At 41.5% G+C, this 24,129-nt stretch overlaps 1 protein-coding gene across 1 annotated transcript in view; it reads right to left on the reverse strand.

Annotated features, from left to right (window-relative positions):
• The window catches only part of LOC124260413 (Fanconi anemia group A protein homolog), a 48,594-nt gene extending 24,527 nt beyond the window's left edge, over nucleotides 1–24,067 (reverse strand). The window contains exons 1-11 of the mRNA XM_046694716.1: nucleotides 23,919–24,067; nucleotides 23,019–23,131; nucleotides 21,116–21,191; nucleotides 20,365–20,510; nucleotides 14,084–14,179; nucleotides 13,611–13,684; nucleotides 13,102–13,196; nucleotides 12,709–12,776; nucleotides 10,314–10,347; nucleotides 9,065–9,205; nucleotides 8,258–8,334 (exon numbers count right to left, since the gene is read on the reverse strand). Of these exons, the coding sequence (XP_046550672.1) occupies nucleotides 8,258–8,334; nucleotides 9,065–9,205; nucleotides 10,314–10,347; nucleotides 12,709–12,776; nucleotides 13,102–13,196; nucleotides 13,611–13,684; nucleotides 14,084–14,179; nucleotides 20,365–20,510; nucleotides 21,116–21,191; nucleotides 23,019–23,131; nucleotides 23,919–24,000 (1,002 nt within the window). The 5' untranslated portion in view covers nucleotides 24,001–24,067. The remainder of the gene's footprint in view (nucleotides 1–8,257; nucleotides 8,335–9,064; nucleotides 9,206–10,313; nucleotides 10,348–12,708; nucleotides 12,777–13,101; nucleotides 13,197–13,610; nucleotides 13,685–14,083; nucleotides 14,180–20,364; nucleotides 20,511–21,115; nucleotides 21,192–23,018; nucleotides 23,132–23,918) is intronic.
• Between the last annotated feature and the right edge of the window lie 62 nt (nucleotides 24,068–24,129).

The raw sequence follows: 24,129 nt of genomic DNA on the forward strand, positions 1-24,129 counted from the left end.
CATACAGGGTACAGGTCAGATACAGCATTCACATCATACAGGGTACAGGTAAGATACAGCATTCACGTCATACAGGGTACAGGTAAGATACAGCATTCACATCATACAGGTCAGATACAGCATTCACGTAATATACAGCATTCACGTCATACAGGGTACAGGTAAGATACAGTATTCACATCATACAGGGTACAGGCCATACATTGCTGTGGGTACAACTGCTTTCTTCTATACCAGAAACTGAAACAGAAGAGATGCAGGCAGAAGGCATCATCAGTTGATGGAAGGTTTGCCCCTGAATGTTCTTGCCTGTCTTTTCACAGAAAAGTAATTTTATTGAAGCACAGTTTTCCTTGTATTATAGAGTTCGCAAACACTTCATGGCTGCCTGGGCTACTTCTTGTGGGATAACTAGTTTATGACAACCTAACAGAGTAAGGTTGCAACTGATCAGCCTTTCTGCATCATTAGTTGAGGGGCAGTATGACTTCAATCTCAAAAAAAAAGGAGCTGGTAGTGTCACATTTTTCTGTTGAGTCATGTTGAGCAGATCATGTATTGTACATGTGCACAGTAGGGCTGGGCTGGGTCCAAATATCCTACCTGGGTACCCCACCTCCTATTATCCTACCCTACCCTGATACAGGTTGTAAGAAACGGCAATATACTCTTCAGCTCGGAGGCTAAAATTTCGAGTTTTCCAGTATCTTAACCATGTATTATATTCAAAGCAGGTGACTGTAAATTATTACTAAATCTTCAAAGACAATACAACCCTTTAATCATGAAAGAATAACATATTACATTGTTTAATCTATTAGTCACACATGATCATAACAGATCTGCGTATTGAGACGGTACTCGGGTCCAACTCATTAGCCACTCGTCCCCAGTATACGGGTTACCTGTCTCAGCCCTAGTGCACAGGGATGTAGCAGGTCAGCTTGATGTATTTCCCATCTCACAACCTGTCAGGAAGACAACTTCCTATATTTACAGTGCTGATGTTTGTGTATCAGCAGGACACAGACATTAGGGATAAGCACCATCTTCCGGGGCAGCTGCTGCATGGGGTATTGTCCACGCATCTCTTTCTTCCTGGTTAGAGAATAGGAAGTCAACCTCTGCTGCACCTTGGAAAGATATAGATTTTACATCCTGGCCGCCACTGACACATGACGTCTGCCTTCCTCTAGTATCTCTGGAGCCCATCATACACTCATACACTCACTACTGTGTCAAGTTGGCTTTGTTTTGACCCAGAGTACATCTTTGAACGGGACTGACCTTTGATGCTGTCATACATATAATTATCAAAGACAATCTGTATCTGCTGGACATCATCCACTAGAAGTGTGGTGCAGTTGTAAACTCCATGTCAGAAAGAATACTTGCCATGTCTCTGGAAGAAGTCCTGTCTATGTGGATAGATGGGTGTATTGTATTCCCAGAAATTATTGAGAAAGTTGTTTCAAAGCAAATACTCTAATACAATATAAACTATAGAAGTTTTACTGAAATGAATATGTTGAGATATGAAACTCTTAAAGTCTGTCTTTTCAGTACTTTGTGAGACACCTTGCCCAGCAATACACCACTGAATGTGCCTAGGTACACTACCGATCAGAGTTGGTAGGAAATCGTGTGACAGCGTATTCCAATATTCGAGCACTTCTTTCTTCTTATCCTCCTTTTGGGTTTATTCTGTCATTTATTAGTCCCCACACATTCTCAAAAGGGTTAAGATCTGCGCTGTGGCTGGGACCAGTCCAAAACTTGAACATTTCGTCTGACAACCACTTGTGTAGCCTGAAGTGTGTTTTGAAAATCCAATTATCTTCATACAGTGTTTGGGTCGTTTGAAGGAGGTGATCATTTAAGATGTCAACATATCGTTCCTTCGACAAGTTTTCAGTGACAATACACAACGGCATCACTCCATGTGATGATATCCCACCCCACACGTGACATTTTGGGCGTTGGTAGATAGGTTTCACGGTATCCTTTGTCCAAATGTTCACACTTCAGAAAAAGCCAGACAGAACTTTCATCAGAAAAGAAAACATTATCCCAGACTTGACTTTTGTGAGCCCTACCCCAGTTTAAACGTCTTTCTTTGGGTGCATCTTTTATCAATGGTGAGGGAATTCCAAGCTTTTTCATCCAGTTAAGTCTTTGTTATTCTTGTCTAGGGGTTTCATTACATACCTGAGGACTTCCTCCATTAATCATGTAATTTCTGATATTCTCAACGTTTTTCAGTTTGGCCCCAATCACAATCTGGCCAAGTCGCCGGTGATCTGTAGTTCTGAACTTCCTTGGCCTCCCTGTCCCTGTCTTGTGCTCAATCACAACTCCTGACTGAATATTCTTCACAGTTCTGCATACTCTTGACAGAGGAATGTCATGTCTATCAGCTAGCTCTTTTCCATCAGTCACACCCCATTCAATACCATCTAGAACCAGCTTTCTTTTCTCTTCTGCTGTCAAATCTGCCATGTCAACAATGGAAGCCATCTGCTACACCAGGGGAGATAACTCTTGATGTAGTAAGGTCTATTCTTAAGCCCACAAGAGTTGCCTCCCATCTTGAGTACCTTACTACATAATGTAACACCTATTTTAAAATTCTATTTTCAGTATTAGCAAACAAAGATTTTCTCAATAATTTCTGGGAAAAACTGTGTGTATTGATGTATGCCCATCACACACTAAGGCATCACAGCTTCAGATTACTGTTTCTTTGTCACAAGTTCTTCCACCTGACTTGGAGCACTGGAGCATTTCAAAGGACAGAACTCGTTTGAGAGGCTCTTTCTTTTTTGCATTCACTGCAAACACTCTAAGTTACAGGTGATACTGTATGGGTCATACAGTGTACAACTAATATAACGTACATTCAGAGTGTACATTATATTACCTGTACACTGTATGACTTGTATGGTGGATGACCTGTACACTGTATGACATGTTCCCTGTATGCTGTATGTCATATTATGTATGGGTCATACACTGTACAGGTAATATAATGTACAGCCTACAGGTCATACAGTCATACAGCACACAGAGAACAGGTCACATGCTGTACGGGTCATACTGCATACAGGTCAGATACTGCATACAGATCATACAGTTTACAGACCAAACAGCATACATATGATACACTGTGCAGGTCAGATACAGCATACAGGTCCTACAGTCATACAGCACACATAGTACAGGTCATATGCTGTACGGGTCATGCTGTATACAGGTCAGATACAACGTACAGGTCAGATACAGCATACAGGTTATATACAGCCATACAGGTTGATACAGCATACATGTCACATACAGCATACAGAGCTCCAGATAAGATTTAGCTCATGTGGGTACTGTACCCACTGTATTTTTTGGGAGTGGATATTATGAATGTTGAGTGGGTATTTCATTTTCCGTTACCCACTGCTTTCAAATATGTGCGTATTTCAGTCATTTTACTCACCTAAATATTATATCATTGAGTAAGTTTACTAAGCAGGTATGTTCTGCCTTTTGTCATACCAAATCAAAACCAACTTAAATATAATGGAAATCATTTCATAAAAATCACTCATCCTGTACTGACAGTGCAACACTAGTCCTATACTAACAATACAACTTGATAGCAATCTTTTTCATTACGCAAGAGATTTTTATAAATATGTTCTGTACGCATTTATTTTAAACTTTTTGCGTATCTAACATTTTAAATACGTAATTGGTACGCAACAATTACTTTTCAATGCGTAATTGGAAATTTTCTATGCGTATTTTACCCGGATACGCAGCTTATCTGGGCCTCTGCAGCATACATGTCGCATACAGCATACAGGTCAGATATAGCATACAGGTAAGATACAGCATACAGGTTAGATACAGCTTACAGGACAGATATAGCATACAGGTCATACAACCATACAGGTCACATACAGCCATAGAGGTCAGATACAGCATACAGGTCACATACAGCATACAGGTGAGGTCAGATACAGCATACAGGTCAGATACAGCATACAGGTCAGATACAACATACAGGTCAGATACAGCATACAGGTCAGATACAACATACAGTTCAAATACAGCATACAGGTCAGATACAGCATACGGGTCAGATACAACAAACAGGTCAGATACAGCCATTCAGCATACAGGTGAGATACAACATACAGGTCAGATACAGCATACAGGTCATACAACCATACAGGTCACATACAGCCATTCAGCATACAGGTCAGATAGAGCATACAGGTCACATACAGCCATTCAGAATACAGGTCAGATACAGCATACAGGTCAGATACAACATACAGGTCGGATACAGCAGACAGGTCATATACAGCATACAGGTCAGATACAGCATACAGGTGAGGTCAGATACAGCATACAGGTCAGATACAACATACAGGTCAGATACAGCATACAGGTCAGTTACAGCATACAGGTCACATACAGCATACAGGTCACATACAGCATACAGGTCAGATACAACATACAGGTCAGATACAGCATACAGGTCAGATACAGCAGACAGGTCAGATACAACATACAGGTCAGATACAGCATACAGGTCATACAACCATACAGGTCACATACAGCCATTCAGCATACAGGTCAGATACAGCATACAGGTCACATACAGCCATTCAGAATACAGGTCAGATACAGCATACAGGTCAGATACAACATACAGGTCAGATACAGCATACAGGTCAAATACAGCATACAGGTCGGATACAGCATACAGGTGAGATACAACAAACAGGTCAGATACAGCCATTCAGCATACAGGTGAGATACAACATACAGGTCAGATACAGCATACAGGTCATACAACCATACAGGTCACATACAGCCATTCAGCATACAGGTCAGATACAGCATACAGGTCAGATACAGCATACAGGTCAGATACAACATACAGGTCAGATACAACATACAGGTCAGATACAACATACAGGTCAGATACAGCATACAGGTCAGATACAGCATACAGGTCAGATACAGCATACAGGTCATACACAACATACAGGTCAGATACAACATACAGGTCAGATACAGCATACAGGTCAGATATAGCATACAGGTCAAATACAGCATACAGGTCACATACAGCCATCCAGCATACAGGTCAGATACAGCATACAGCCATTCAGCATACAGGTCAGATATAGCATACAGGTCAGATACAGCACACAGGTCAGATACAACATACAGGCCATACAACCATACAGGTCACATACAGCCATTCAGCATACAGGTCAGATACAGCATACAGGTCAGATATAGCATACAGGTCAAATACATCATACAGGTCAGATACAGCCATACAGGTCAGATACAGCATACAGGTCAGATACAGTATGCAGCATACACAGTACATCATATGCTGTACAGGTCATACAGCATATAGGTAATGTAGCATACAGGTCATACAATGCACAGGTCATATACTGTATGGTCATACAGCTCAGATACAGCATACAGGTCATATAGCATACACGGTACAGGTCATATAATGTACAGATCATAGAGCATACAGGTCATATACTGTACGGGTCATGAAGCATACATGTCATATCCTGAATGGGTCATACAGTTTACAGGTCATATCCTGAATGGGTCATACAGTTTACAGGTCATACAGTGTGCAGGTCATATCCTGAATGGGTCATACAGTTTACAGGTCATACGGTGTGCAGGTCATATCCTGAATGGGTCATACAGTTTACAGGTCATACAGTGTGCAGGTCATATCCTGAATGGGTCATACAGTTTACAGGTCATATCCTGAACGGGTCATACAGTTTACAGGTCATACGGTGTGCAGGTCATATCCTGAATGGGTCATACAGTTTACAGGTCATACAGTGTGCAGGTCATATCCTGAATGGGTCATACAGTTTACAGGTCATATCCTGAACGGGTCATACAGTTTACAGGTCATACAGTGTGCAGGTCATATCCTGAATGGGTCATACAGTTTACAGGTCATATCCTGAACGGGTCATACAGTTTACAGGTCATACAGTGTGCAGGTCATATCCTGAATGGGTCATACAGTTTACAGGTCATATCCTGAACGGGTCATACAGTTTACAGGTCATACAGTGTGCAGGTCATATCCTGAATGGGTCATACAGTTTACAGGTCATACAGTGTACAGGTCATATACAGTGTTTAGGTCATGTGTACAGGTCATATCCTGAATGGGTCATACAGTTTGTACAGGTATCCTGAATAGGTCATACAGTCATATATCCTGAACGGGTCATACAGTTTACAGGTCATACGGTGTGCAGGTCATATCCTGAATGGGTCATACAGTTTACAGGTCATATCCTGAACGGGTCATACAGTTTACAGGTCATACAGTGTGCAGGTCATATCCTGAATGGGTCATACAGTTTACAGGTCATATCCTGAACGGGTCATACAGTTTACAGGTCATACGGTGTGCAGGTCATATCCTGAATGGGTCATACAGTTTACAGGTCATACAGTGTGCAGGTCATATCCTGAATGGGTCATACAACATACTGGTCATACAGGATACAGGTCAGATACATTTTACAGGTCATACAGTGTACAAGTCATACAGTGTTTGGGTCATACAGTGTACATGTCATACAGTGTACATGTCATACAGTGTACAGGTCATACAGCATACAGGTCATACAACATACAGATGGTACACATGTACTGGTTGTACAGTGAACAAGTTCTGCATGGTCAGAGATTATGGCAATGTGTCCTCAAGTTTGAGGTGAGATGATTTGTCCTAATTCAAAGTTTAGAAGCATCATACAATACAAAAATCCTCAGCTGAGTCATTCTCAAAAGATGCAGCTTTTTCCCATATCAGGATTAAAACCTCAATAAAACTGTCAAATTTTATCAATGTGTTAAAAATCTGATTTCTCCTTCATTGCCAATATCTAATCTTACATGGGAACTTTTATCACAAACAAAAGGACCAAATAATGTTTATTTTTTTCCTTTTTGTAACAAGGGACATGCATTTTGTCATGTATCCAGGTGCAAAAACCTAACATCATGTGTACTTTTGTTAGTTGCAAACCTGTTTGACAGTTTGATAAATTCATGACAATTACTTGTTGTTAAATGAGTTTCTGAATTCCTAGAAAACAAATTTCAAAATGGTAACTGCTACTTTTATTGTTGTTTATTCAAAGCTCAAAAATTTTAACACCAAAATTATTTCTTTGTCTTCCATCAAGTTGTTCTGAAATGTCTTTCCAGTAACACTGACATGTCTTTGGGGTAACAAATAGGTTAAGTTCCAAAATATAGACTATATATTTTGCACTTCAAGTATGGTAAAAACAAACTGATTAATGTGAACCTATCTTATCATCACTAACATAGATGTATTCTTATCCTAACTCAAATATACGGTTGAATTGTCTTCTCTGTAACAAACATGTCACTGTTACTCACCTTATCTGGAGATATAAATATAAGATGTAATACTTACTATACAACTGAGAGTAACAGGCAAAAACTATTCCTTTCCTTACAGATAGATCAAAGATATTTGCTAGAATTAAATAGTTTTTCAAATATATATGGTATATTTTCTTTCCAATAACATAGGGTGTATTTGGCACAACGATACTGTCTTTCATACAACGGGACTAAAGGCAAATGTTTTATCATCTAAAGAGTAAGACATTGCCAGAAATCACTCAGAAATATCAAAATGTTCTCCTCAAGTCACCTTCAGGGCAATAATTTTTGAGGGGAGACAGTTGAAATAATATCAAGAGTATTGCAAAGTACTCACAGATTTCACTTTTTCATCTGACCCAGTCTAGACAGGTTTATTTCATAAAAATACAATTTTAGAACTGATTTTTAAAGTGTGAGTAACAAAGTAACACATAAGGCAGATTTTACAATACAATTTATTTTCATGTCAATGTATTCTTAAGAAAAACAATAGTATTTGAGGCTGAATTATTTGCCATATATTTATGAAGACTAATTAAACTAATTAGGATGAAGACACAATGTCTTTCCTGTAACAACAGAAATATCCACAATATGTGAAACTTAACAACGTATCTTGCCAGTTGTGAAAATAAAGATTGATGATTTTGTATTTCAATTATGTTGTCTTTTGTACACCAAATAGCTGCAACTTTTGAGAATGACTCAGCTATGAACCACAAGAAACACATCTGAGCAAAATGAGGGGATGAATATGAAACAGTACCTGTTTGTATAGATCTGAAATCTTTTCTGACACTTTGGCAGATTTCCACTGAGTTTGTTGTTTAAATGCTTGAGAAACTGAAAAGAATAAGCACAACTTACAGTTAACCATGACGACATCTAAAGGGAACTACAGCACACGTCTCACATTTCATACTGTGGTGTGGCTAATCAGAAGGGTTAATAGTAATTGTTTCACATTTCATATTGTGCTGTGGCTAATCAGAAGGGTTAATAGTAATTGTTTCACATTTCATATTGTGCTGTGGCTAATCAGAAGGGTTAATAGTAATTGTTTCACATTTCATATTGTGCTGTGGCTAATCAAAAGGGTTAATAGTAATTGTTTCACATTTCATATTGTGCTGTGGCTAATCAGAAGGGTTAATAGTAATTGTTTCACATTTCATATTGTGCTGTGGCTAATCAGAAGGGTTAATAGTAATTGTTTCACATTTCATATTGTGCTGTGGCAAATCAGAAGGGTTTATAGTAATTGTTTCACATTTCATACTGTGCTGTGGCTAATCAGAAGGGTTATAGTAATTGTTTCACATTTCATACTGTGCTGTGGCTGATCAGAAGGGTTAATAGTAATTGTTTCACATTTCATACTGTGCTGTGGCTAATCAAAAGGGTTTACAGTGTTTCACATTACAATCTGTGCTGTGGCTAATCAGAAGGGTTTATAGTAAATGTTTCACATTTCATACTGTGCTGTGGCTTATCAAAAGGGTTTACAGTGTTTCACATTAAAATCTGTGCTGTGGCTAATAATAAGGGCTAATTATAAGCAAGTTTGACTCACCTTTCAAACTTGGTCTGTAGCTCATGAGAAGGGAGAGGGTGTGGGTACAGAACTTCTTGAAGCTGACTTGGTTCAGGGTGTCTTCGATATAAGTCAGTCCAACAAACGAAACTAGATGCTCATCATCTCTGTCTAGTACAGCTGAAATGTCATGTCCCAGACTGTGAACAATCCATGCTTTCACTCACAGGCAAGTATATTTCCCATAGCTTGTACTTTAGACTGATTTTTTAATGTGAAAATATGTAAGAAACAAACCCCACTTCAGTATGATTACTATGTATATGCAAACCATAACTAACCAGCCATATCTAGGGGTGCTCACAAGGTAGGAAGTTGAACATATCAAAAACTTTGAAAGTGTTCAAATGCTCTGAAGTCTTTAAGATTTGCACGGAAGACAGGACCAGTGCCTTTAATTTATTTCATCTCTTGTTCACAAGCATGTCAATTTTAAAACACTCTCTAGTTTACACTCATGTCAGTTGTGGGTTCATTAGGTGTTTGTGGACCTGGTTTCATAAGCAATTTCTTCATCCTATTTCTATAAGGTGTTACCATCACTTCTTATACCCTGTTTAGTGATTGAGGGTTTTGGTGCAAAAATCTTTCAAAATGCAGCAAAAGATCCAGCGGACATCTTTAGGTCAAAGGAGGAACAGAGTGTAGCAAATTTTGAGTGACCTGCTCATTTCATTTTCACCACGATGTCGTACAAAGCACCCTCAGCGCTACGCCAGTTGCAAGTCTATGTTATGGTATGGGAGTTACGATCACCTTAGTGCTATGCCAGTAATGAGTCTATGTTATGGTATGGGAGTTACGATCACCTTAGTGCTACGCCAGTCGTGAGTATGTTATGGTATGGGAGTTACAATCACCTCAGCGCTACGCCAGTCGTGAGTATGTTATGGTATGGGAGTTACGATCACCTCAGTGCTACGCCAGTCGTGAGTATGTTATGGTATGGGAGTTACAATCACCTTAGTGCTACAGCCAGTCGTAAGTCTATGTTATGGTATGGGAGTTACGATCACCCTAGTGCTACGCCAGTTGTGAGTCTATGTTATGGTATGGGAGTTACGATCACCTTAGCGCTATGCCAGTAATTAGTCTATGTTATGGTATGGTAGCTACGATCACCTTAGCACTAAGATCATTGTGTACAATGGCACCCAGATTAGATTACTAGTCTGCAGACATTGATACCACTGACCAAAACATTCTCCCAGCCAATGTAGGTACTGACCTCTGATGATGTCATCCAGAACAGCAGCAGAAACCTGCAACAAATGGTAACCATGGTAACCTTATAAACTTGTATTACCATGAATATAGGCAGAGACCATATACAGTTTATGGTCTCTGATATAGGGGTCTGTTTGCAAGTTAGCATACCAAATTTTGCTCTTATAAGGGCTCTGGGCAATATGAATATTGACTGGCAGCGATACGTTTATTAAAATCATACACGTTACATTTGTGTTTGGGCAAACATATAGTAAAAACATTCATAAAAAATGTTTTTGGAAACAGCTACAAAGCAATTAAATTGCACTTCTATGGATTGTATTTATAAAGATTTATACAGTTCTCAAATGAAGATGGTCAGGAGTTGCTTTATCGGTCAGGAGTTGCTTTATAGGCTGTAATGGTATACATGAACCAAACAAATCCATTCCACAACAATGTGGACATTCTTAACTGCCATATGATTTTCTGCAGCCAGTGATAAAAGAGTGTATACAGTGTACTCTGTCAATACCGGCATCAGTCGGGACCAAATAAAAATGCCGGTTTTGACAGAGTGCCGGTTTAGCTAGGTTCGCTTATGACGCCTGCGCACACGGAAGTTCGCTGTCGTACTGTCACTTTAGCATTAACAAGATATTTGAATAAGAAACAAGGCAGTGTCTGAATGCACATTCATGTTGTTTAAATCAAATAAAAATGTCTGTAATCTCTTATTAAATTTCAACTGATCATATATTATCGGCAGAATTAAAATTATAAACTATTTTTCGCAATGTTATTGAAAACAACGATTCTTGTTTATGATTCGGCAGCGGGTCTACAATAGCATTGTCAAAGAGCAAAGTAACGATGTTTCAAACATCGAGGAAATCATTAAATAAATTGAAATCAACAATAACATTCAAAAAAGTTGTCAAACGTACATATAAAATTACTATTTCCATACTTTTGTGCGATCATGCAATGTAAGTCAAGTCACTGACAAGTTACATCTCGGCTTTCACCGCCTCCGTCTTGACGCCCGGACACGATGCTTAATGTGAAAATATATGCATGAAGCATTTTTGTCATAGGCCATAACCTAGCACGATATGTCCAATAGGTTCCATAATTTACGTATAGGTAGCGATGTCTTTCTTAATATGTTCAGAATAGCATTATTTTACCCAAAACCTTAATCTAAAAGTTTTCGTTTACGAGGACGGTATCCATTTCCATAATATGATTGGCTGCTTAGGTCACGTGTCTGATTTTGACCAATCACGACCCTTATAAGCAGAGTGTAGTGAAAAGCGTCGTTAGAAACCAATCTTTATCCAATAAAATCGCTTCTTACAACTGTGAAAATACTCCCGGCAAGAGTACAGTGATATTGTTGATGTTCAGAGCTTTCTCAATACCCGCCATCAAACGATTAAGCCTCTATGTAAGTGACACGTGCCACTCACTAATTAACAAGAAACTGATTGACACTTCCCCGCTTTCTGAATAATCTCGAGTCAATACCCATGAATCAACAAAATGTAAACACTTGCTTGTTTATACAGTCAAACTGCCCACTACATGTATTAATTACTCAGGGTAAGTGTGACGTACCACTCACTGTTTAACAAGATACTGATTAACACTTCCCGTTTCTGAATAATCTCGGGAGTCACAGCGAATTGTGTTGTTACATCATTTGGACCTAATTGCATCAAAGGGTTACGCCGTCTTTCATGTGCCGGTTTTTACAGATTCGTTTTCATAACAACTCGTTCGTTGGGACTGAAAAACAATGCCGATATCCTGAATAGACAGATGCCGATGTTTACAGAAGTTTCTAAATGATAATAACGTGCATTTCTGCCGGGACTGAAACTTTGTGCCGATGTAGACAGAGTGCCGGTGTTTACAGAGGCCGGTATTGGCAGAGTCCACTGTATATAGAACACCCTAACGAGCCTCTGTTGTGTTTGATAATACTTTCAATAGTGCAGGCATCTGGTTTTACATCATTTCAAGCACTGTTTAACCAATATCATGGTGGGAGACACTCACTGAACCAATGTTGGGAATCAAATCCAGGTCCTAAGTGCGCAGAGTAAACACTTTAACCACTAGGCTACCCCATTGTACCTCTATTCAGTGTATTACAGTTACATCACAGGGAGATGGCGCAGTCTGGGAGGAGAGTTTTAAGAAAAACACGATTGATATCACTACACCTCTTGTGAGCTCCACACAATAAGTTCAGTCCAGGCAGACCATGGATCATAATCAAGCAGATCTGGAGACCCAAATTGCAGCATATCCTGTAGTCATAGGGGACATAACTCTGGTCAGCAAGACAAGACTGTATGGAGCACCTGTGTCTGTTTCTTCTCTGGGACACGATGCTGTATACTTACTTTCCGGAACATGGCTTCCTTGGCCTTCTTCTCTGGAAAGCCTGAGTTGATGAGGAAGCTGAATATTCCTGGAATATATTGATTCGTGAAACAGTATCAGACTAGAACTAGAAGCTCACAATAGCAATCACACTAGATACATATTTATAAGCATTAAAACCAACACATCACAATTCAAAAGGGAATAAGATGAGAGGGGTATACTGAAACAATGAGGTGAGGTGAGGTGAGGTGAAATGGAGTTTAACATCGTCCTTGAGAATATTTCGCTCATATGACGACGTCATGCATGTGGCTGCTTGTACAAGCCCAGACTTTAGCTGGTTTTATAGTGCTAGTCCACTGGGATACAATGAAACAATGAATGTTATTCTCCTGAAACACTGTACCTACCAGAAAGAGCAGCATTTGTCTCCGAGTTGTTTTGCTTACACAGTTTGTACATGTTTGCACTAAACTTTCTCACAAACTGGGGCTCGGTCATCTTCCTGCAAGAATAACAATTTGGCACTAAAAAACTAAAAATCACTGTGATCCTGAACAATTTCTCTCTTGGAAGTATAAAATTACACATGAAATACTACTGGTGAATGTATGTTGTTTTATGCCTCAGTCTTACTACACATATATTATGGTAACCATGGTAACATATAAACAAACGACTCTAGGCAAAAATTGGGGTCCTAACACTTACATTGATGAAAAAATACTTTTGATTGTTATTATTCATGAACTCATATTGAACCTGTTTGCTGAATGATGAGGGTCAATACAAGGATAGCTACATTGTGGGACAGAAAAGCAATAGAATATATATTGGAAAACTATGCTGCTGCATTAACTTGTAATAGATATATGCCCATGACAGACACCCGTATCGCCATGAACCAGATATTACCAACCTGGTGATATAAGTACTGAGTCCCAAGATGTCTTCACCATGAAGGCACCATAGTAATTCTGGAGGAAGAACATCCTGAAAGAAATTCAAACATTATTCGTACATTTTTTATTCCTAATCAGATCATTGTGTCTGCAGCAGTTTCTGAACATAATTTATTTGCTGACAAGATCTCCTAATGGTTAAAATCATGCATGGCTTAATTGAGAAAATTCATTGGCAGGCAGATTGGGAAAACAATTTGTGATACGATCCAAATATTTTTCTTTAAATGTTTGTATTTTCATACATTCTGAGGAATACAAAAGTATCAGTTCAACTATAGCATTTTAACTGTCAATTGCAGTAGACTTGGGTATTTTCTTGTGCCTAATATTGCTGATAAACAAATGTAGAAAGAATGTGAGGGTTAAATTCACACTGAATCGGGGGGGGGTTCAAAAGTGAAAACATTACTTTTAGTCAGGGACTAACCTCCGTAGTGAGGAGACTGGTGAAGTGACGATGCTGGAGTTGGTTGTCTGTCAGTAGCTGGTGTATCATCTGTACACAGGTGCGGAGGTTCTCATTCTGACAGATATACAGGTAAACGTGACACACTAGTTATAGATACCTGTACTTGTTGCTTAATGCCACTCACAGCTACTTGCACCTTCATGAGGACAGCCTATATAAAATGAAGCAAGGACAAGACAATCCAGTGACTGACATGTGAGCAATGGTCCATGTTTGGGGGCATAAGGACACAGACTCAACCAAGTTTGATAAACCTATCCAGTTGGCTTCCTCGTAAGACTGGCCTTGGCTGCTCGGGACCAATTCTAGTTCATAAGATTCAAGTTAGAATGGGTCTTCAGCAACCCATGTCTGTCGTATGAGGAAATTAGCAGTACAGGGTGGTCAGACTCTATGCATGTCATATCATCCCAAATGAAAATATTGATGCTCATGACCCGTGAAGGTCTGGGTTAGAATGAACCTTAAGTAACCCATGCTTGTCGTAAGAGGCGACTAACAGGATCAGGTGGTCAGACTTGCTGACTTGGTTGACACATGTTGATCACTGGATTGTCTGGTCCAGACTCGATTATTTACAGACCGCCACCATATAGCTGGAATATTGCTGAGTGCAGCGTAAAACTAAACTCACTCACTCACTCGATGCTCATAATGTCAATCGCTGGATTGCCTCACAGACAGTTATTTACAGACAGTTGTCATACAGCTGCAATACTGCTTAAACACTAAACAAACACCGAGTCAGTATGGCTTTACGCTGCTTTTAGCAATATTCCAGTAGTATCACACCAGAAATGGGCTTCACACATTGTACCCATGTTGGGAATCGAAACCAGACCTTTGGCGTGACGAGTGAACGCTAATTCCTCAAGGCTACCCCACCACACTCAATAAAACCAAAAAATTCTGGTAAAATCTAGATATTTTTTATATTTGTATAATTATCCTGCATTACTCCTTAATGCATTTCCTGCTTTCCTTTGACAAGACGAAGCTGTGCGATTGAATCATCGAAGAGAAGTTGTTCCAACTAAGCAAGCCGCCATACTGCCATCGCACTGCGCACACGTGACCCGGAAAGTGCTGACATATCTTCACATTATTGCTGGATTGTAACATCTGAAGAAAACCATAGTGGGGAGGTAGCGCAGGTAGGATGGCAGTAAAAGAGAAGCCAACCCTACAATCTGAAACTGACCTACTGAGCGAATGCAAACAGCATGTAACCTGCTTGTCTAGGGTGACGTACACCAAGAGAGTCACAAGGCTCACTGAGGACTGCCGTGGAGTTAATGGCGATTGGGATTTGTAACCTGCTGTGCCACCACCAGGGGACCAAAACTGTGTATGCCCTCTACATCTTCCAGTGCCACGTCCCTCAAGTAGAGACTGGCAAAAACTGTATCGGATTTCCAAAAGCCTCCTTCCATGATGGATCTAATGAAACAATTACTGTGGAGAGCCATCGTGGAGGGTTGTTAGCCCGAGGAGGGTCCAAGTCGGCGGCTTCATAAGCCTGGAGAATGGTGGCTCGCAACCATAATGCCAAAGTGTTATTACTAACTTCTGCCTTGGAATAAAGAGCTGTTTCCTCGCACCACAATGAGCCTAAGACCGACGAAGAAAACACCGAAGTGCACGAACCGGGCATAAATGAAGTTCTGCGTCATCCTCAGATCCCACAATCGAAGAGAGATGTGGAATCGTGAAAGATCTGTCGAGCTGTCCCTTGGTGTTTTTTTGCAATGAAGTCCCAGCACAGTGCCAGGTGGACGGCTCAATGTGGGGTCCGTTCAAATCGAAAACGGGTGACATCGAAAGCATGCAGCTCACTCACCCTAGTTGCTGTGGCCAATGCAAGGAGAAGAAATGTCTTCTTGGTGAGGTTGTAAAAACATGTGGCGTGAGCTGGTTCGAAAGGCGCCTCCCGCAACAAAACGAAGCACCACGTTCAGGTCCCAAGCAGACGGCCTAAATTTGGCCTTCTGGTCCTCTAGACGGAAAGAACGCAACAAAGCTTGCAATTCTGGAATCTTGGGTCATCTTTCTGTCCTCTGGAACAGCCAACACCGAATTCATTGCTACCAAATACGTCGTAATGCTACTTCCCCCTGAGGTGTCAGTGATTACGCAGAAACAGAAGAAATTCAGCCAAGAATTGAGGTGATGCAGTAACCAGATCCTGGTGTTTGTCCTTGCAAAAACCTCTCAAAAGATCTCCATTTGTCGTCACATAAACCTCGAGTTGAGGGTCTGTGTGCTAAAGTTATGGCCCTCGCAGCTCTAGCTGAACAGCCCTTGGCACTTAAAGCCCTTTGCAAATGTACCAGACGTGCAGACGAAACTCACCTGGAGCCCGGGCGTGGAAGCCTGCTGTGTGGGTGTATCAGCAGATTTGGCCATTCTGGCAGCTTTAGAAGATCATGGGTGACGAGCTTTCTTAAATCCATGAACCAACTCTTCGTTGGCCACCAAGGCGCGATCAAAATCAGAGAGAGGTGATGAGTCGCTCTGACCTTTGGAAGGACACTGGGTAAAAGTACCGGTGGTGGAAAAACGTACGTACATAGGCTTTCCCAAGGAACGCTGAGAGCGTCCACCGCCCACGCTTGTGGATCCGGAAACGGAGATATGTAGGTTCGGATCTGGAAGTTCTGACTGGTGGCAAACAAGTCTATGTTGGGATGGCCGAGAAGGCGACAAACGATGTTGAACGCCTCCGGGTGTAGCTTCCATTCCGTGGGTGCTATCCTGTCTGGTCTGGAAAGGTAGACCGCAAGAATGTTTCTGCAACCCGGAATATGCTGGACGATGAACTTCCAAGTCCAGGCGATCGACAAGATGAAAAAATCGAAATGCCTGATGCAACAGGGATGGAGAATGAGTCATTCCCTGGTTTCGAAAACACCAGACCACCGTGGTGTTGTCCGTCGATATGATCAGTATGGCATGCTGAAGGCGCGACTGCCAATGAGACACGGCCAGAATGACTGCCTCCAACTCCAGATTGTTGATATGCCACTGGCTTAGATCGGTGGACCACCGCCCTGAGACGACCTCTCCCTCGAGATGGGCTCCCCAGCCCTGGAGAGACAAGTCTACGAACAGGCATAGAGTGGGTGTTAGCTCGGTCAAGGATACGCCTCTTAAGACGTTTGACTCTATAGTCCACCACCGTAGGTACATCTAGGTGAAACGGTAGTGTTATGGAGACCGACTGATCCTGGCGCCTGATGAATGGGGATAGGAAAATTTGGATCGGACGTAGCTGAAGGCGACCTCTGGTTGTCAAATCCTGAGCTGACTTCAGTAACCCCAGAAGTACTTGCCACTGGCGAAGAGTACGAGACTGATGGAGAGCTGGATAAATATGCTGCAGAATCTTGAGCCAGCGGTCCCTTGGAACGGATAAGAGGTTCAGATGTGTCAATCCCCCTATGAACTGTAGCGTGCAAGAGGGAGTAAGTTCCGACTTCTGCTCGTTGACGATCCATCCCAGCTGATGAAGCAGGCGTCTGGTGAAATCCCTGTGAAGGACAGTTGACGGGTCCTGCTGATTGAGGAGACAGTCGTCGATGTAAGACTCGAATGGAATGTTCCTCTGGTGTAGATAGGCTGCTATTGGCTTGGTTATTCATGTGAAAAGCCAAGGGGCCGAAGAAATTCCAAACAGGAGTACTGCCCGTTGGTAATGGATACCATTGAAAATAAACCAGAGGACGCCTGTCGTTGGGGTGGTTTGGCACATGCAAATACGCCTCCTGCAAGTCGAGACTGATCAGGTAGTTGTGAGCGCCACACACGCCGGAGCCGTAACAGAAGCCACAAGTGTTGACGGAGTCGGAGAAGACACAGATGAAGGAGGCGCCGGGAGTACCAGTGGTGCAGCAGGTAAAGGTGGTGCAGACTGTGCAGTAGACAGCAGAGGTGCCGTGTGCGCATGAGGAGTCACCGTCGGGAGAGGCGCTGCAAACGCTGTACTTGGAGGTAAGGGAACGCCGACTGTTGAGTAAACAGAGGGACCACCGAAGGCGCCATCCTCTGTTTAAACATAGACTGTAAAAAGGACTGCATCCAAACTGGATCCATGTATGGCGCCGGAGGCACACACTGGTCGGCAGGAAGGCTAGGCGGCGCCACAGGCGCTGATGCTGTCATCACAGACGGACAAGTAGATGGTCGGAGCCGTTGAAGACGAAGACGCCACTGAAGTGGCAGGCAGTGTCGACAAATCACTAGATAACCAAACATCACCGTAGTTGATGGGGTTGACGTCTGTTGAATATTGTAGATAAGTCGGAACTTTTCTTTGGAGTTTTTCTTGGGCACTAGAAAAACTGGGGAGTAGAACCCTGGTGTGATGTGGGCTGGATCCATGACTTTTATGGCTTGCTTCTCTAGTAGAGATGTAACCACGTACCTCCATAGCAGCTGGGGAGATAACAGAGTCTTGAGAAGCAGACATCCTGCATCTGTAAGCTTGTTGCGTGAGTAGCTTCCTAGAAACACGAAAATACTTATTGAAAGCTGTGGGAGAAAGTCTGAGGCAAAGAGCACACTTGGATGTCAGGGAACACTGCCGAGTACAGTATAAACACCTCGGATGGGGGTCTCCGGTTGACTTGCTGCCATAGCAGGCAATACAACGTGGCATAAATCTGCAACATAAGCAGAAGCCCAAAACCAATAAAGTGTGTAAGAAAAACCCACACAAATAAAGAGACAACCAATTTATTTCCCGCCTACCAAAAACATGGTTAAGGGAAAACTACATGCTTGTAACAATATACTAAATAAGTTACAAATACATTTAGTAACTAATATTATAGTATATAAACAGAACATTGGTAAAGTAGCATAAGAGGGTGGAACATGAGCATGAATGCAACATGGTTAAATGGAACAATCAGACGCACGATATAAACATGAATCAAATAAATAATGTGCAGACCAGGGAAATACACAATTACACTTCTCTTCAAATAAATAGTCACAAACCGTTTCTTGAAGAAACTACCCAAAAGGAAAAATCGACAAAAGAAAACACAGAAAAAATGTGTAAAGTCGAAATTTAAATCCCATCAAAAACACACACGGCCTTCCAGGCTGGTAACAAGCAGTAATGTGAAGATACGTGACGCCAGCACTTTCCAGGTCACGTGGGCACAGTGCGATGGCAGTATGGCGGCTCGCTTAGTTGGAACTTCTCTTCGATGATTCCATCGTACAGCTTCGTCTTGTCAAAGGAAAGCAGTAAATGCATTAAGGAGTAATGCAGGATAAGGTAAAAAATTATCATGTTATGAAGGCAGTTGGTAAATAAGTAAGGACCAGACAAACCAGTGACTGATGTAATAAACAACAATCCCTGCTAAAACATTAATGATACATCATAGAACCTGTGAAAAGACACTGAAAATATTGGCACTGATCAAATCTTTCCTGAGTCAGATAAGGAATCAGCAAGTTACAAGACATGGGTCCACATGGTGTTGTAGTGGTCATAAATTTCAGAGCCGTATGCTGGAATTTGAACCACGGACCTTATGATCCAAAGTCCGACGACTTGTTGACAAGGTGACAAGGTAAGGATGTCATCTATGTGATGACTCCACACCCTGCTACATACTCCATGCCCATGCCCTGCTACATACTCCATGCCCATGCCCTGCTACATACTCCATGCCCATGCCCTGCTACATACTCCACGCCCCGCTACATACTCCACGCCCCGCTACATACTCCACGCCCCGCTACATACTCCACACCCCGCTACATACTCCACGCCCTGCTACATACTCCACGCCCTGCTACATACTCCACGCCCTGCTACATACTCCGCCCGCTACATACTCCACGCCCGCATACCTCCATGCCCCGCTACATACTCCACGCCCTGCTACATACTCCACGCCCTGCTACATACTCCACGCCCTGCTACATACTCCACGCCCTGCTACATACTCCACACCCTGCTACATACTCCACGCCCTGCTACATACTCCACACCCTGCTACATACTCCCCCGTCATAAGAAGATACTGACACTTATTTTGCTCAAATTTGATATGAACATGCTAAGCCCCTAGTTGCAATTGGGCACAATATAGCGGCCATAAATATTCCCAAGTCCCGAACTGGGATTTCAACCATGGACCTTCTGATCTGAAGTCAGATGCTTGTCCACATGGGATGACTCCACACCCTGCCACAGTATCATAAGCAGGAACTCTTACCGTGTCCTGACCGTTCTCGGACTGACCCCCTTGGAAGTTCCCCCCTTGACCAGTACAGTGAAGCAGGCGCTGGACACACTTCTCAGTCATCAGGAGAGGCACAGACTGGTCAGCAGGACTCTCCAGCTGCCCCAGGCTCGTCAAAACTGAACAGGGGGGAAATGTATGACAAGAAGCTAACATAACATCAGTCAGTATTTACCATACACAGTGAAAGGCTGTTAGTTTGGACATACACTTTCAAGATTCAGCAACGGTTGGTTGGTTGTTGTTCAATGCCGCACTCAGCAGTATTCCAACTAAATGGCAGCGGTTTGTAAATAATTGAGTTTGGACCAGACAATCCAGTGATCAACACCATGACACAAAGACATGTGTCTCTTACGAAAGGCATGGGTTACTGAAGACCAATTCTAACCCAGATCTTGACAGGTATTCAGTGACAGGATTGACAAAGCATGATTCAGAAACTTAACTGATGGATTCAGAAGTAAAAGAACTTTCTCAATCTTTATAAACTGAATCTATCTCATGTGATTCCCATGGTTTCATAATGCATAATAGTTAATGTTCTTGTTGACATATTAAATCCCATAGAGTACATCTTTGAAGTATGTTGTAGTACATTAACATATCTCTGAGTTATATCACCATATTTCACAGTGTATCATTTCAGGCTTGCGAAACGTGTGGAAGCCTGTGAGCACTATGATAGGCTAGGTCAGGACCACCTACCCACAGGACCACCTACCTGCAGGAAGCACCCTTGTGTCCTCCCCTCCCTGGCTGGCTGCCTCATCGACATTCACACAAGACTTCTCCAGAGCCTAGTGAACATAATACACACCATCTTCAATTAAGAAATACACTTCGCCCTACCACCATGTATAGTGTAATAAAACACACTTTTGCCCTGAACTATTATAGTTAAAGCACGAGGATGCTTGCGTCCTCGTGCTTTAACGCTATAATAGTTCAGGGCGAAAGTGTGTTTTATTACACTATACATGGTGGTAGGGCGAAGTGTATTCTTTCTGAGATGCCAAATTTAATACTTTCTAAAGATAATTACGATTAATTTAAGGCAGAAAACAAGCGACGGTGTCGGTGACCTAAATTAAGAATCCTCGCACAGGGCTAACTGGCGGCTGTTCTATTGATGTGTCTGCCCCTCGTTAAGGCGAGCGTTACCAGAAAAACAAATGATTACAGTTTGATGACGGTTTACGTTCGGATTAAATATCTTCTCTGAATTATTTTAATTACATCTGTCATTAACGTAAACCATATGGGGCAATATGAACGTTGCATTTCTACTACCAGCGTAAGTTTAGATCAGTACATCCAGAGGAAGTTGAGTAGTCAGCGACATTCCACAATTGCATTGTGGGAATGTAAACATTACGAGCGTTACCGTGTAAGCTGAAAACTTGTGAGTCGAAATGACACATTTTAACCGTCGTAAAACATAAACGTAATGTTTCCACCAGTGATGTTAGCTGCGTGAAGCAACAGCAAACCAAGAAACTGGATGCAACGGTGTAGTTTACTGTAGGAGGCCGTACGAGGCGATGACAACTGACATGCATCGTGACGTCGCTTACATTGTGACGTAATGTAAAATGGTTCGATTACGAGGGGGCACACTAGAATGGCGCAGTGACGGGATAACGTCATTCAATTGTTACGTCATCAAAAAACTATACCTTTATTGTCTGATAATGTATTTTTTTTTCGATTGTTCTAACAGCTAGGCATCTTAGAATAATCCATAGTAACATCATGCCATCCTGGGGCGGTGGGGTAGCCTAATGGTTAAAGCGTTGGCTCGTCACGCCAAAGACCCGGGTTCGAATCCCCACATGGGTACAATGTGTGAAGCCGATTTCTTGTGTCCCCCGCCGTGATGTAGCTGGAATATTGCTAAAAGCGGCTTAAAACCAAACTCAATCAGTCAGTCAGTCAGTCAGTCAGTCATTCCATCCTATTGTTACAAGTACCCTCGGCAAACTCTTGTATAATTCAGGGTGCGTTTTTATTTAGTACTGCAGTTGTGTTCTCTGCTCCTTTCCTCATGGTGTGAACTAGCAATGATGTGCATCTAACAGAACATACAGTCTTCCAGTGCCAGCTGTCCAAGACAGAAACTTAGACATTCAGTCAAATGAGATCCATGTCACATGTAAATGCTTCACAAAGGAACATGCTGCTGTTGTGCAAAGCGATCTTAGCGATGCTGTTTGTAACTCCATACCTTAACATATACTTGTGACAATTGTATCACTAAGGTGGCTTTGTACAATGGCAAGCAGGATTTGTGAGATACTTAAACATATAATCAAAGGTGAGTGAGTGAGTGAAGTGAGCGAGTGAGCGAACTTTATACCGCTTTTAGCAATATTCCAGCAATATCATGGCGGGGACATCAGAAATGGGCTTCACACAATGCACCCTTTTGGGGAATCGAACCAGGGTCTTCGGCGTGACGAGTGAACATTGTTTATAACAAGCACGCTCATTAAGAACTGATGGAAAAGTTGAACTGACTTTGCTTCTGGCCATGAGCTGTATATTTTAATATTTAGAATCGATGGATATAACGAACATGCTCACAACAAACTGAACTCACTAAATAATTTACAGCAACTACTCACCTCACTGATAATAGCCTGGGTGTTTTGGTGAAGATTGACTAGTTGGAACACAGCTTGATGAAGAACTTCTCGGCTATCTCCCGACAAGCTCTTGTCACCATGGTTACGAGACCCTACAATATCAGGTGTAGACACCATACTGATCATGACTAGTAAACATACATAACATGAGGATTTCTCCAGACTGAAGCCAACATGGAGTGCACAATTCAATCAATCTTTATTCATACTGAAGGCCACAGGCCTATAGCATACAAGAACATAGTACACAATATCATAGAAAAGAATAAAATAGTCACATCACAATATGTCATATCACATCAAAATGTATCACATCATATAACATCGCATTACACATACTTTGTTGTACCACATCATATCATAACACACCATATTACATTGTACATCATATCATATCATACCATGTATCATATCTATCATATATCATATCATATCACACCACATTATACCATATCATATCAAATAACAATATGAGTACATACATTCTATGAATTATTATGTTTATTTATTAGAGACAATGCCTGATAGATAAAGGTTGACAACTTACGGATAAGAACATTGTCATCAGTACTCATTAACAATGAAAATTTCACCCTATCGGGATATACAGAATAATATGTTGGGAGTCAGACATTTTTTTTCTTAACTCACAATAGAATGGGCAAATTAAGAGGAAGAGATATTCATCTTCTACACAATTAAGATCACAAAATGTACAAATGTAATTTATTAAGTAAAATTGATACTTTATACTTATCCTGACATTGAATAAAGAAGTTGTTCATAAATAATGTTTGTCCTTAAATAATCATGATAATAAACGAACCGATCAGACCTCAACGTTCTGACATCAACTTATCACCATTTTCGTTTTCTCACTTATCAGATCTTTGAAAGTTCTTTTCGAACGTGAAGAATCTTCTTCTGGCAACCTGTTTCTCTTTAAGTTGTGTGATGTCATCTCGAGGTAGGTATGTGAGCAGGCAAAAGCCTGACGATACACGCTGTTTGTTTGTATTTGCGATTTCTAATTCCCCGCGACTAGCTCCGCACACACTCTTGAAACTCTTAACAGCGTATGACGCTATCA

This window comes from Haliotis rubra, unplaced genomic scaffold, assembly GCF_003918875.1.
Source record: "Haliotis rubra isolate DU_JTF1 unplaced genomic scaffold, ASM391887v1 Scf761, whole genome shotgun sequence".
NCBI lineage: Eukaryota > Metazoa > Mollusca > Gastropoda > Lepetellida > Haliotidae > Haliotis > Haliotis rubra.